The sequence below is a fragment of the Cnephaeus nilssonii genome (assembly GCF_951640355.1).
Source record: "Cnephaeus nilssonii genome assembly, chromosome: 1".
Classification (NCBI taxonomy): domain Eukaryota; kingdom Metazoa; phylum Chordata; class Mammalia; order Chiroptera; family Vespertilionidae; genus Cnephaeus; species Cnephaeus nilssonii.
In genome coordinates, this window is record NC_137072.1 from 43,466,707 (window position 1) to 43,480,851 (window position 14,145).

The 14,145-nt window shown below is 37.8% G+C and overlaps 1 protein-coding gene across 1 annotated transcript in view; it reads left to right on the plus strand.

Moving 5' to 3' along the window:
* Positions 1-14,145, plus strand: part of COL25A1 (collagen type XXV alpha 1 chain) — a 480,059-nt gene that overhangs the window by 435,978 nt on the left and 29,936 nt on the right. Inside the window, exons 22-26 of the mRNA XM_079776470.1 lie at positions 367-411; positions 1,349-1,426; positions 7,023-7,046; positions 7,643-7,687; positions 12,163-12,207. Of these exons, the coding sequence (XP_079632596.1) occupies positions 367-411; positions 1,349-1,426; positions 7,023-7,046; positions 7,643-7,687; positions 12,163-12,207 (237 nt within the window). The remainder of the gene's footprint in view (positions 1-366; positions 412-1,348; positions 1,427-7,022; positions 7,047-7,642; positions 7,688-12,162; positions 12,208-14,145) is intronic.

The window sequence follows — 14,145 nt, forward strand, 5'->3', positions numbered from 1 at the left end:
ACCTTTGCCCCAGTTTTCATATAAAGGCAAAAACATAGCTCAGTCTGAAGGGTAACATTGTACACTGGGTGTCATGGAAACCACTTGCTTTGCTTTTGAAGATCCCTAGTGAAAGAGCTAACATATATGTTGTTGTTCCAATATACTCTCTTATCTGAAAGAGGAATTTTAACTCACTGCAAGACGTATCTTAAAGAAGCATTTGCCATGTAGGTGGTTATTGTTCTTCTAGTTGTGATTTTGTACTTCAGACATTTGTAATAAGGATGCTGCTGTATGGTATTAAATACATCCTTAAATCTGAGATATTTCTAGACTGTTGGCCCTCCTATTAATTAGGTTTTTTTCTCTTTTCACTGGTGAAAGGGTGACCGTGGAGACAAAGGAGACTCTGGAACCCTGGGACCTAGGGTGAGTGTGTCTCTCATCCCAGCTTTTGCCCCATATGCCCCCCCCAAGCCCAGAATTAAGGTATGTATCTATGTGGCTTTTCACAGGGCACCTTGACTAATAATACCCAATAATAGCACCAGAGGGAGACTAGTGTGATTATTATTGATACCCCCTTTCATATTATTTTCAATTTCACTCACAAGTAACAATGAGTGTATAGATTCTAACACATAAAATGAACTCAAGAGAAGAAGGTCTAAAGAACTCTCTTGATCTACTTTCCCTCTGCTAAACAAGCAATAGCAAGTCCATAGTTATCCAGCTAGTAGAATTTTCCATTTTTCTCAAAAAAGCAACTACCCCTATCTTCAGAGCCTTTTGTTAAGACACAGGCAAGGAATTAGGACATAACTAATGGAAATTCAGTGGCAAGGCTAATGAGTAGGGTAGAATTTTTAAAGATATATGTCTTCTTTGCATTCCCTCTTTGGTTTTATTTCAATAGAACTCTATTCCTGTTGGGAAAACCAGGAGTTTCCTAAGAACAGTGCTCTATCTTCTTAAAGAATGAGGAAGAAATCTTTGAGTTGTAAATGACTAGAAAAGGTTAGGGTTGCTTTAATAAATATGGATAAAGCCAATGAATGTTTACAAGTTGAATCAGATTAGCCTACATTTTATAATTTTCAGAAAACAGTTTCAGAGATTGACTCATACCTATTTTTTATCCATATTTCATATCTTTAACATGCACCGACAAAGAAGTTAGAAATGGCTCACCTCCTATGAAATAAGGACAAAATTCAAACATGACTATGTATTCTAAAGTGCAGTTGAGCCTTAGCCAGGAATTGATGGTCAAAGAGCTGCAAGTTACTAATTCTGTTTTTTCCAAAGTCCCTTCTAGATCCCAGCCTAACCCACATGATTTCCTGTTGGTTGTTTTTTCCCATAGGGCCCACCTGGTCAAAAGGGGGATCAAGGAGCCACAGAGATCATAGACTACAATGGCAACCTCCACGAAGCCTTGCAGGCAAGTGACTGCTCCCTGCCACAGACAGTGACACTGATGAGCGTCAATATCAGCTTCCATACCCCCAGGGATTCCAGAGGTTCCACTGCTCAAACCACACCCTCTTCCTATTCTGAACCCATCTCCTTCTGCTTGCCCCAGTTTATCCTCTTTATTTCCTAGCATTTTCAAGCTTCCCTTTCCTTCGTACCTTCAGATATGTGTAAGTCTTACCTGGTTTAAACCTTGTGTTTGTTTCACCAATCTTTGCCTCCTTGCTTGGAAAGCAAGCCAAGCAAAGCAATGAAAAGCCCTGTGGTTCTGGAGTTGAAGATACCTGGGTTCAAATCTCAGCCCTTTTGCTTACTAAACGCATGACCTAGGCCTCGGTTTTCTCTAAAATGAGGACAGTTGTAGTATTTACCTGATAGGGTTGTTGTGAGGTGTAAATGGCTAAATGCCTGTCATTGAGTAAGTCCTCTATGGGTGTTTCTTATTACTGCTACCATTCAATTCTTTTTCTTCCATCAAGTGAAAACCATAGACTGTGTGGCATGTCTCCATCACTTTGCATCCTATTCATCCTTTTTATGCTTAGACTCCTGCATTCTAGCCTCTGTCACCAGTCTGTTGTAACTTCCCCTGTAAAGGTCACTAATAACCTCTAGGTCAAGCACATTGTACTTATCACCCTTGACTTTTCTGTGACATTTATACTAAACCACCTTCCTTTTTTGAAACTTTTTCTTCCTGGTTTCTCTGATCCTCTACTCTCATTTCTTCCAGTTTTTGTCTATGATGGATCCACTCTATTTTTGTATTTCCAGTTTCTCTATCCATTCCCTAATTTTTGGTATCCTCAAGTCTCTGATCTTTTCTTGGCACATCACTCCATGTTCTTCTGTGCTATGGCTGCTTCTAAATCTTTCACACCGTGTCTGATCTGCATATGCTTCCAGCTGCCTAGGAATATTTCCTCAATGGATGCACAATTGATTATCAACTTCCACCAGGATATGAAGTTAAACTGGTTACCTTTCCTACCTACCAAGTGATTCCCTTTCTTAACTTACCAGTTAATGATAGCAAAAGTTTTTTAATTTCTTGAGATAGAAACTTTAAAGTTATTTTTTAACTATTCTTAGCCCTTCATCCATTATATCTCACCAGATGCTACTGTTTCTTTCTTTCAAGCTATCTGTTGAGGTTGCCCCATTCTATTCATTCCCAACTAAGTCCACATCCTGTTTATTTCAGGTCTAACACTGCAACAAGCCCTCAGCCAACTCCTCTGCCCTAGTGCCTCCTTACTGTTCTAATCCATCCTGTACATCACTTCAAGGTTAATTTTCATAATTTTTACTATTTTGATGGTTTCAATCTTCTCAGAAACAGAAATGGACCCCCTTGCCTACTCTATCAAGCTCAAACTTCTCTACTTCTCTACCTGACTTTTAAGGCTCTATATTCCTCTGTTTCCTATACAGAATTTTCTATTTTTCCAGAACACATTTCCCCCTGAAGTGGTCCTATTGATCCTATCCATAAAAATCCTCCTCTTTTTGCCCGTTTCATCCCATCCTTCTTTTCTTTCTTTTATCCATGTAAGTCCTCTCCAACAATGCACTGCTGCCACCCAGATGAGATCCTCCTCTTTTAAACATTGGCAGTCAGGACCCAGTAGCTTAACATTTAATTATTCTTTAAGTCACATAAGTTATTTAATCTTGCTGCTTACCTGCTTACCTGACTGGAAGTTATTTGGTGATGGGAAATCTGTCTTGTGCTTACTCTGCATCCCCCAACATGCCTGACACAGGTCTGGGCATAAATATTAAATAAAGTCATTGGTTGAATGAGTGAGTATACTTATATGTACAAGCCATTTATTTGCTTGAAAGACTCAACAGTTGTGTTAAATATTTGCTATTTTCTATTTGTTTGGGGTTGTTTTTTTCTATCCTCATGACTTCACTAACATTCTCTAATTATTGTAGGCCTTCATTCCTATGAGTCTTTTGCTACAACTACCATTTTTATAGAATCTGTGTTCAGCTCAGCCTACTTTTTCTGTTCTCATTGGTATGTGTAAAGAAAAAGAGAAACAGGACAAGGTTAGTTAGGTACACCTACTATGTTTTCAAAGTTCTTACTTATAAAATATAGGGACACTTTTTGAATTTAATTTATTATCAATGTTGTAAATTTCCCTTATACTGCTTCCCATCATTCTTACTATAATATTTAAGAGATATCTATTGTCTTACCTTCCAAGAACTGCTCCAATATTATTGGCCATTTTTCAAAAAAAAAATTGTGAAAGAGGACTTTTAAAGCATCTTGTGCATGAACAGGGACTGGCATGGAGCAATTCCTATCTCAAGAAATTCAAAGACTTATGGTGTCATTAACACAAACTGGTTAGTTAAGAAAGGGAATTACTTAACCTAAAACTGAAATCTCTGTTTTGATCTCCCCTCTACTACTAATTAGCTAAGTCATTTTAGAGAAATCAATGTATCTATACTTCATTGATTGCATCTGGAAAATGAGGATTTGATTAAACATATTTTTTTCCAAGAGTCTTTAGATTCTAACATTATACTTAGGATTATTTTCTGAGTTCCTCAACCCTTTCTGCTGGTGTGCCTGAACACACTGTATTTTATTAAAATTGTGACACCTGCATCTTGATATGAAAGAATATCTGTGCTCAGTTTCTTCTTTCACCATGAGTTCTGTATGACTGTAAACAAGTCAATATTCGTCATAATCAACTGGTTCATATTTATATCTCAACCTCTAAAGATTTATTATTCTTATGGGTTTGTTAGGGCAACTATATGTTGTGCTTGTAAATAGTTTATAGTGTCATTGTTTTTCACTTCAAAACTATTTGTTTTCCTAATTATATACTCTAGTGGATAAAAGTCCCTTAAAAAAATGAACTAAACTAAATAGCCATTAGACTGAAAGGAAGTAGCAGACATTTATTTTTTTAATTCTCTACCCAGTGATGGATTTTCACAGTTTTGTTTCATTTTACTACTGCCTCCTCTAAAAATTCTGCAAAAAAGTCTAGGATAATTAGATAAATATGAGTATTTTACAGTTATAAAAACATCACATTACAAATATTTTACTGTTGCCTCAATTGAAATTTGTTATTTATGTGAACATTTGCCATAAGCCATTTATTTTTATTTAAGGTGGTTGCATTTCCACAATTTGCAGTAAAACTTCCCCATTTCCTACTCAAGCTTTTAAAAGTCCTCAATAGCATTCAAACTAAACCTGTTCTCTGGTGTAAATCATGGGTGATAAGTGTGCATCTTTGTCAGAAAGGAAAGGAAATAACCTCTAATTCTAAAGTGACTTACATAAGTATCTTAGGGAATAAATCACCAAGCAGCCTTTGAACGTCAACCAATTTAGTCACTCTAGCTCATGCTTCCCATTTCCCATCATGCCTCACGAGAGAATGGCATGCCTTTCTTCTTTTCTACCAACAACATTCTTGCTTTCAAGTCATAACTGAACTTCAAGCGAGAATCCTGCTGAGCATATATACCTTTAACCTAGAAGAACCAGATACAAGAAGTCCAACATGAGCAAACATCTTTAGGACGTTTCTGTGTGTCTGCACATTAGTGCTTCAGGATGGCAGTAAAAACTCTGGTTTTGAGAACTTAGTTTAGTGTTTTGTCATTTGTTCTTCTGTTAACTGGATGGAACTGCCCTGCCCTGCCCTGTAAACTTTTAGGTCTCACAAATACAGTTATTTAACAAGATCATTTAAACCCCATCTGTTAGATAGTTCAGTTACCATTAGTAATATTCTTTTATTATGCACCTCATTATAAAACATATTGTTATATTTAAATTTATAAAAGAACTAGTTTTGTGTTTAGATTTTAAAAAATGAATTATATGTGGCACCTGTTGGAAAACCTTCGAGAATTTAATTTTTAAGCTCATTTCCTTTTCTAAGGCCTTATGACTCTGTTTTCTAGTTAAAATTGCAATGTGTAATTGGAAGGCAATGATAAAGTATTTTTACTCTAATTTTCTAGCAGATTTTTTAAAATGACTAATTTACCTATAGAAACAAAGAAGTAGCTTTCTCATAATCCCAAATTTGACTCTTGTTTCGGTGAATCCCATATGAATAAAGTAAGTGGTATCTGTATTTGGATTCCGGTCTAGGGCACATACTTTGGTTGCAGGCTCCTCCCAAGCCCAAGCCTGGTTGAGGCACGTGCAGGAGGCAACCAGTCAATGTGTTTCTCTCACATCAATATTTCTCTCTGTCTTTCCCTCTCTCTTCCACTCTCTCTAAAGATCAATGGAAAAATATACTCGGGTGAGGATTTAAAAAAAAAAAAAAAAGTACCGGTTGATTTTCTCCTACTATGTTTTCTCGGAAGCTGTAATGACCATAACAGATTTTATCATAGAGTACAAAATTGAATATTTATACACACGCATAATACATTGTTTTCTAAGGAATAATGACATCATGTCACCAGAGACACAAGTGTTTGAGGTATGATAGATAATGTTAAGATTATTTTTTCACAACAACAATAATAAAAAACAGCAACAACAACCTACTAGTAAATCAGAAATTGGAATGGAGTATTAGTGGAAAACAAAGGGATGGTGCTAAACTGGTATTCACAAGTTTACGTGTAATTGGATAATGTTTCTCTGTTGGGACTGGAGTACCCCATGGAGAATGTTTGCCCCTCTATGGTTGCATAAATTGGTTATAGGTCCTATAGAATATTTAGCACAAAACGTAAATTAGAAAATATTAACACAAAAATGATCCTAGATTAGGGGTCAAGTGTTTTAGAGATTTATACTTTCAGAGAATATATTTTGTTACAGAACTCTAGCACTTCACATTAAGAAACTAGATGAATCCCATGCCGGCTTCTATCTTTAGACATGACACAAACTAAAAGAGAAAAAAAAAAATACTACTTACACAATTAGATTGTTCAAGTTTTCTCTAATTGAAGTACTCTAGAAGATCTAGAGATTGTATGAATGCTGAAGTTTCCTCAGGTCACAGTTAACTGACAAACCTCTAGTGTGTAATATTTTACTACATAATTTTTAAAAATCAGGTGAATTAGCCCTGGCAGGGTAGCTCAGTGGGTTAGGTTGCGGGTTCAGTCTCCATTCAGGGCACATGTAGGAGGCAACCAATAAGTACATAAATAAGTAAAATAACAGTGGATTACTCCCTCTCTCTCTCCCTCTCTCTCTCTCTCTCACTATTCATCTTTCTCTATAAAATCAATAAATTTTAAAAAAACAAGTAAATAAAATGATAAAATCAAGTGAATTAAAATTTTGATATTTTTTTCTTTATCCACAGATTTTTTTAAATAAAATTCTAAAAATAATGTTTAAAGGAATCTTTATAATATACTAGTATTCTATTCATTTGAAGATAGGATTATATGCTCTCAAATTCTTGTCAATTCCTTATGAGTTATCAGTCTTGCCAAAACATATTCAAAACATTGATTATTTCAGAAATGTATTACTGTACTTTAGCACACAAATAGGTAACTCTGTCTTTATCAATACATTTTCCCAACAGAGGATTACCACCTTAACTGTCACGGTAACTCCTATTGCATGATTTCTGTGGTGTGTGGCTTTGTATTTGATGTTGATGCATGCTGCTCATAATGGTACTAATGTAGCAATTGTTTTTATATGAGATTTATTTTTTCTTATATAAATAACCTTTTTCACATTTTCCCCAGTTTAACCACTTTGTCTGTTTAGTGAAAAAGTCAAGAAAAAAAGAGTTATTTTTCTTAAAAGTCTTTGGCCTTATCTTAATTATATAGTTTTGTTTTTTAGTGTTTGGGAAAGCAAAGCCTTTTGGCGGGGAGGGGAGGAATGTGTCTAGAGGCACAGATAATATTAATAAGCTAATTCAACCCAAGAAGATGAATGTGAGATAGTAACAATTTTACATTGTCTTGCAGTTCAACTCAAAAGCATCTTCAGTATTATTTCGGCCTGCGTGTTTGTTGATGTTTTTGCATATAAGTAGGTCTGCAACTGGTGAAATTTTCCTCCTTGCAAATTAATATTAGGAAATATTTGATTATGATAGAAATTAAGAAAGTGTATAGTATACTTATTAAAGTATGAAATTTAATACATAGACTTGGTTGCCTTTCATAACTTTGTCTTTTCTGGATTTAGGGTCCCCCTGGACCACCTGGACCTCAAGGACTACAAGGGCCAAAGGTTATTCTTTATTTTACTTATTTCCATTTACCACATATGGTGCAGAGAATCCTATATTAAATATTTGTATCTTTGCAAATCAATCTTACAAAATGCTGGAGAGCTGAGATCAGCAGTATTGCTTAAAGGAGGTCAGAATAGAAATTGAGGTTTAGGTTGAAGGAAAAAGGATTTTTAAAAAAAGGAAAATTAGGAAAGAAGGGAAATAAATAGGAATGGCATTCAATTTAGGAGGAGGACATTGAGGAAAAGAGAGAATATTAAATAAAGGAAAAACAAGTTTTATATAAATTATACATGTAAAAAAAAACACTAAATGTGGTGTATGAAGAAAGGAAAGTAATTAAATAGAGGAGAATTGAAGGAAAATGTACTCGGACACTAAAAAGGATCCTTCCCTCCAATTATCCTACCTAATAAAATGGTAATATGTAAATTACCATCACTCCGCTATGCCCACGATTGGGCGCAGGAGGCGGGACTCGGGGTGGCTGGGGTAGCCGATTGGGCCGGCAGGACGCTGAGCTCGCGTCGCCAGTGGTGGCGCGAGCTCAGCATCTGCGCCATGGCTGTGCTGCAGAACAGAAGGGGCCTTTGGGGCAGCGAGCTCACGTCCCGCCACGGACCATCAAAAGCGGGGGAGTTGGTTGCCTGTCTGCTCCGGCACCAGGCCTTTCGGAAGACTCCGCCGAGCTGGAGGCTTCTGAAAGGCCTGGTGCACCAGCGGACAGGCACCCAGCTCCACCGCGATCGAAAGAGAAAGCATGTAGGGGACCCTACACGTGCATGATTCAATCATGCACTGGGCCTCTAGTTTTATAATAAAAAGAATAAGGGATGCATTCATGATGACAATTTTAGAAATCATTTGAGTCATTTTTATAGCATCCCGTTATTGTATATATTCAGACATTCTGCCATTTAAATCTTATCTAATGAAACATACGTGGTTATATCTAAAATTTGTTGCTTGCATTAGCTTTCTCCCTCCAAACTAAAATTTCGTTATTCGATCAGTTAACACACGGCCAGTTACTCTGGCTTTTCAGAACTAAGTTATGTGTGTTGAAATATGACTTTCATCATTGGATTTTTGTGGGCAATTCAGGTAGTTTAGTAATCCATCTTTTGTTTATGCCTCTTAAGGCAGTTTATTTGCTAAGTCTTTCATACATACACAGACATGTACATGGACACACACACACACACATCAGCTTTTGTACTTTTCTCTTTCAAGATACTTGAGAACAGAACACTAGCATATTTTTCAATTATAAAAAGAAATATAAAGTAAAATATTACTGAGGTTCTTGGCTATGGGAAATATATTTGAACATAGATCTTAATTTCAAACAGATTTCCTGTATAACAGTATACAGTTTAGGATTTTTAACTTTCTATTTCTCCACCACATTCTGGTCCCTAAGAGATGTAACACAGCCATACATAGCCTTTGTTCCTAGTGAATAAGTCGGCCTGGATTTGTATTCTTTAATATGTTTGTGAGCTGGATTCCACAACCTAAAAAGAAATATGCAGATCTGTTTTCCTCTATGTAGAGTCAACCAAGGTCTGAGTTCCTTGTTTCATCTCCTCACTTGACTGAGTCTCCAGAAACAAAATTGTCCCCGGTGCTAACTGTGCACCTCATTCCCTACAATCCTCCACAGCTTCTAGGACTTCATTTTTCTTTACAGCCCAAATGCCTGCAAAAGCCCAAAGGGTGCCCATCCCTTGGCCCACAGGGGCAAAAAGGACCACCTAGCTGAGAGGGCGATATCATTAAAACCTGCATACCCTGGTTTTATAATCCAATTGCTATTCATTTATTAATTTAACTAGAGGCCCGGAGCACAGATTCGTGCACCAGTGGGGTCCCTTGGCCTGGCCTGTGCCCTCTTGCATCCTGGGACCCCCTCAGGGGATGTTGAACTGCTGGTTTCAACCCAATCCCCGCAGGCCAGACCGAGGGACCCCATCTGTGCATGAATCCGTGCACCGGGCCTCTAGTATGCATATAAGATCTTTGGTTAATCTCTTTCTGCCCTCTCCCCCACTTCCTTCTGAGATTCATCAGTCTGTTCCATGTTTCCATGCCTGTGTGTTGAGTGCCCCCTGGTGGTGATTGTGAATCATAGCGAACGGTCAAACAGTCAGACGGTCACTTAGGCTTTTATATATATAGATTTTTCAATAAGTAATTTTTGAGCCTCTACTCTGTACCAAGTACTAATATCTAATAACAATACTAAGGTATAGTAAGGGGTTTCAACCAGGGGATTATATCCTGAGGAGGGAGATAGGCAGGTAATGGCACAATCATCTATATATATAAAAGGCTAAGTGACTGTCCGACCAGCTAACCAGGCGGTAGGTATGACATGCACTGACCACCAGGGGGCAGATGCTCAATGCAGGAGCTGCCGAGCTGTGGTGACTTGGCAGCATCAGTTCTCAGGTGACACACCCTGGAACACCAGAGCCCGATTCCTCACAGGGCTGCGCAATTCCACCTTCAGCCGTGGGTTATGTTGTTGCCACCTTCTAATTAATTTCCTTTCAATGTGCACGAATCCATGCACCGGGCCACTAGTTTATACATAAGAGTGAGTGCTTTGATCAAGATGCAAAATAAGAAGGCTATCTCAGCCTTGGGAGTCAAGATTACTTCAAGCTGAAACTGAGAAACAGGAAAATTGACCAAATGAATGTCTAGACAAGGGGGTGAGGGGGAGGCAGTTAGTCATACTCCCTCTTACCCCACCGTTCTTCCCACTGTGCTGTCACTCTGCCCCACTCCTCACACCTCACAAGGATCTTGTAATTGAGGTCTTGGGTTAGTTGATATAGTCCTCTGTGTGTTCCACGATCTCTCCTTGAGAAGGTTGAGATAATTGGGGTGAGATGGGCCTATGACCAAGACTCAGAAAATACAGCCTGAGTCAAACATAAATCCCATTCTCACTCAGGACTCACAGCCTCAGACTGAATGGGAACTTTTTCAATTAGCATCACTCCTTCCTTTATCAAACATGGATTGTTTGACTTCTTACACATCAAATAACTCTTTACAAACCACTTTTGATTGGTGAAGGATAAATGAATAACTCATGAATTATGTTTTTCTTTTAAACACTCATGGGTCACATTTTGAAGGTAAAAGTTTAGCAAAGCAATCATTATTGGACCCAGAGTGCTGACAAGTATTCAGACTGAATGAAACTAGGGCTTAGCCAGTTGCATCCAACCTCAGCAGGCTTTGTGGCAAAATAAACTTTGCTGCTACCACAAAGAGCAGGAAATCTGGAAAGAAAAGCCCTTTTTCTCTTTCTTTTTTTTTTTTCTTCTTTTTTTCATTTGTTTGCCGTGCCTTCTAAAACATTGGAAAGCTCACATTTCATGCTGAGGCCAATAGCTGTTAAAGTTTTTACCGGGGAAAAGAGCTCTAGCCATTTCAGTACTGTGGTTTATAACATCACCAAACAAGCCTTTCTAGAAAAATACAGTCTCAAGTCAGCTCCCTTGGAATCCTGTCTGTGAGGCAGGCCATTCAGCCCTCAAAAGAGCTGTTTTTACAAAGTTTCCACAATGTGGAAACAAGGGATATTTATAATGGGATTCAAATACATGATTCATTGATATAAAATAATATCTTGCCTTTCAAAGAATTTGTTCAGTACCTTTCCAACTGAAAGGTGATTGGACATTTGTTGTTTGAATAAATCTCTAGCACATTGTTTAAATTTGTTTTTAATAGAACATCTTTAGTTAAGAAAAAATAAATCTATATATTTTGGGTTTGTCAAGGGTTCTAATAAATCATAATATAAATAGTAAATGTAGTGCATTCCTAGCATAGTATGGGAAATCGAATTGATCCAAAAGTAATTTAATGTGGATTAAGTTATTATCTGATTTATTACATCTTTCAGTGAGACTTATCTGGAAGTAGCACATTCACAATCATTATGAATTTTTGTTTATGGTTCAACCAGTGTCAGTTAAACTATTGTGAACTTATGTGGCTTTGCATTTTATTCTCTCTTAAGATAACAGTCATGTTTTTACTTATTTCTCAAATTGGAAAATAAGAGAAATCATACAGATTTTTTAGGAGAAAAAAAATTAACCGAGGCATATAGGTTGTTGCTATAGATTCATAGTATAGAATATGGTCAGCCATCAAATGATTTTTATCAGCTTCCTTTCATCAATTTTTGTTTAGCCTGCAACTCACATGAGGGAAAAATAAAAACACTGGATCTTAGCTACATATGAGTATTGTCATATATAATATTCAAGAAAATGCTATTTTACTTAGTTTAGATATGTGGTATGATGTAATGGAGTATTCTTGGGTTATGATACATTTGCTGAAAGTCAAATTGTACCGTTACCAACTAGCAACATTTTTATATAGCTTAGTATGCTACTAATGATAAATGGAAGGAAGCCATCAGTTTTTATCTTAACAGGGAGAGCCAGGATCGCCAGGAATCCCAGGAGTTGACGGAGAGCAGGTAATTTTCAAAGATATGTACTGTCATTTAAAGCATTGTTATTGATCATTACTTTTATTATAGGTTTGAAGCCAAGAAAAACATGCATGTTGATATGTGATATCCTCTCTTCTTTTTTTTTTTTCACCATCTGTTCTGGAGACTATGTTAACTCTAAAAAGCAATTGCTTTTATTTATTTTTATTTTATTTTATTTTTCTCTTTCCATCACCATTTATCCCCTCTATGCCCTCTTACCCTCCACCCATCTCCCTCCCCCACCCAGTCACGGCTCTGTTGTCCATGTCCATGAGTTCTCTTTTTTTTTCCCCCTTTATTGCTCAATCTCTCTAACCCCCCAACAGAACTGTCTGCTTGCTTTCTCTATATGAGTCTATTGCTATTTTAAAAGGCAATTGGTTTTAAGTCAGTTTTCTTTGCAGAAATATACAAGCTGTATGATGCTTTAGTTTTATCTTAATACTCTTTATCAATCTACCAGTGAGTCCTTTGTGAATTTTTAGTAGACTTGTAAAATTATTACCTATTTAGTAAAAATATCCTGCTTTTGTCAGTGAATGTAAATGATTCAAGATTAAAATCAGTGAAAAAATTAGATATTGCTTATATATGTTTTCTTTTTGCAAATATAGATTACACCTAATTGTTGAGATTATTAGAAAAGACAGAAACAGGGCTGTTGTAGCTTCGCAGAATATGGCAGTTTCTCCAAGGTTTCCCCTAAAACAGAGATTGCCAAACTTTATCTATAAAGGACCAGATTGTAAATGTTTTAGGCTTTACAGGCCACATACAGTTTCTGTTGCATATCTTTTTTTTTTTTTAACACCCATTAAAAATTTTGTATAACATTCAGCCTTTACAAAACAAGTCCTGGGCTGGATTTGGTCCATAAGCCAAAAAGAATCTGCCAGTATTCCAATTCCAGAATCAAATCACAGGTTAGTTTCAAGCTATTTGATATTTTCTGGGCTTCCATTACTTACTCAAGAAATGGCTAAAATCAAGTAGATCATAAGAAATCAAGGGAATTCCTTATACAGTTAGTGAAATATACTTCTCAGGTGATAGTGTTAGGAAAATAAGTTTGGATATTTTAATATCAGAGTTTTATGTTGAAATTACATGATGTCACATTAAATAAATGTGGTAATTAAAAAAGAGACTTTAAATGATTCACTATATCCGTCAGAGATCACATGAGAATTTTTTAATCTGGTTATATTTTTCCTTTCACACTATTAGTCATCCATATATATAAAAAGCCAGGGGCCGTCACGACCGAAACAACCAGGTTGACAACCGAACAGGCTGTGTGAGGCGACAAGGCCAGCAGGGGGGTTAGTGAGAGATGACCAAACGACTGAACAGTAGGCTGCATGGGGTGACCAGGCTGGCAGGGGGTTTAGTGAGGGATGATCAAACGACTGAACAGCAGTCTGCATGGGGCAACCAGGCCGGCAGAGGGTGGGGGAGGAGGGACGGGGGGAAGGGCAGTGAGGGGTGACCAAACGACCGAACATCAGGCTGCATGGGGCGACCAGGCTGGCAGGGGGCACAGTGAGGGGCAACCAGGCTGGCAGGGGGTCAGTTTGGGGCAACCAGGCCGGCAGAGGGGGCCAGTTAGGGGCGACCAGGCCAGCAGTGGGGGCAGTTAGGGGTGATCAGGCCAGCAGGCAGAGGTGGTTAGGGGTTATCAGGCTGGCAGGGGAGGGGGCAGTTAGGGGCGATCAGGCAGGCAGGCAGGTGAGTGGTTAGGAGCCAGCAGTCCAGGATTGTGAGAGGGATGTCCGAGGATTCCCAATTGGAGAGGGTGCAGGCTGGGCTGAGGGGACCCTTCCCCCCTCCGTGCATGAATTTTGTGCACCGGGTCTCTAGTTATAAATAAGTTGACATGCATAGTGGCGTGCTTCATGGTCTGTACACATATAATAGCTG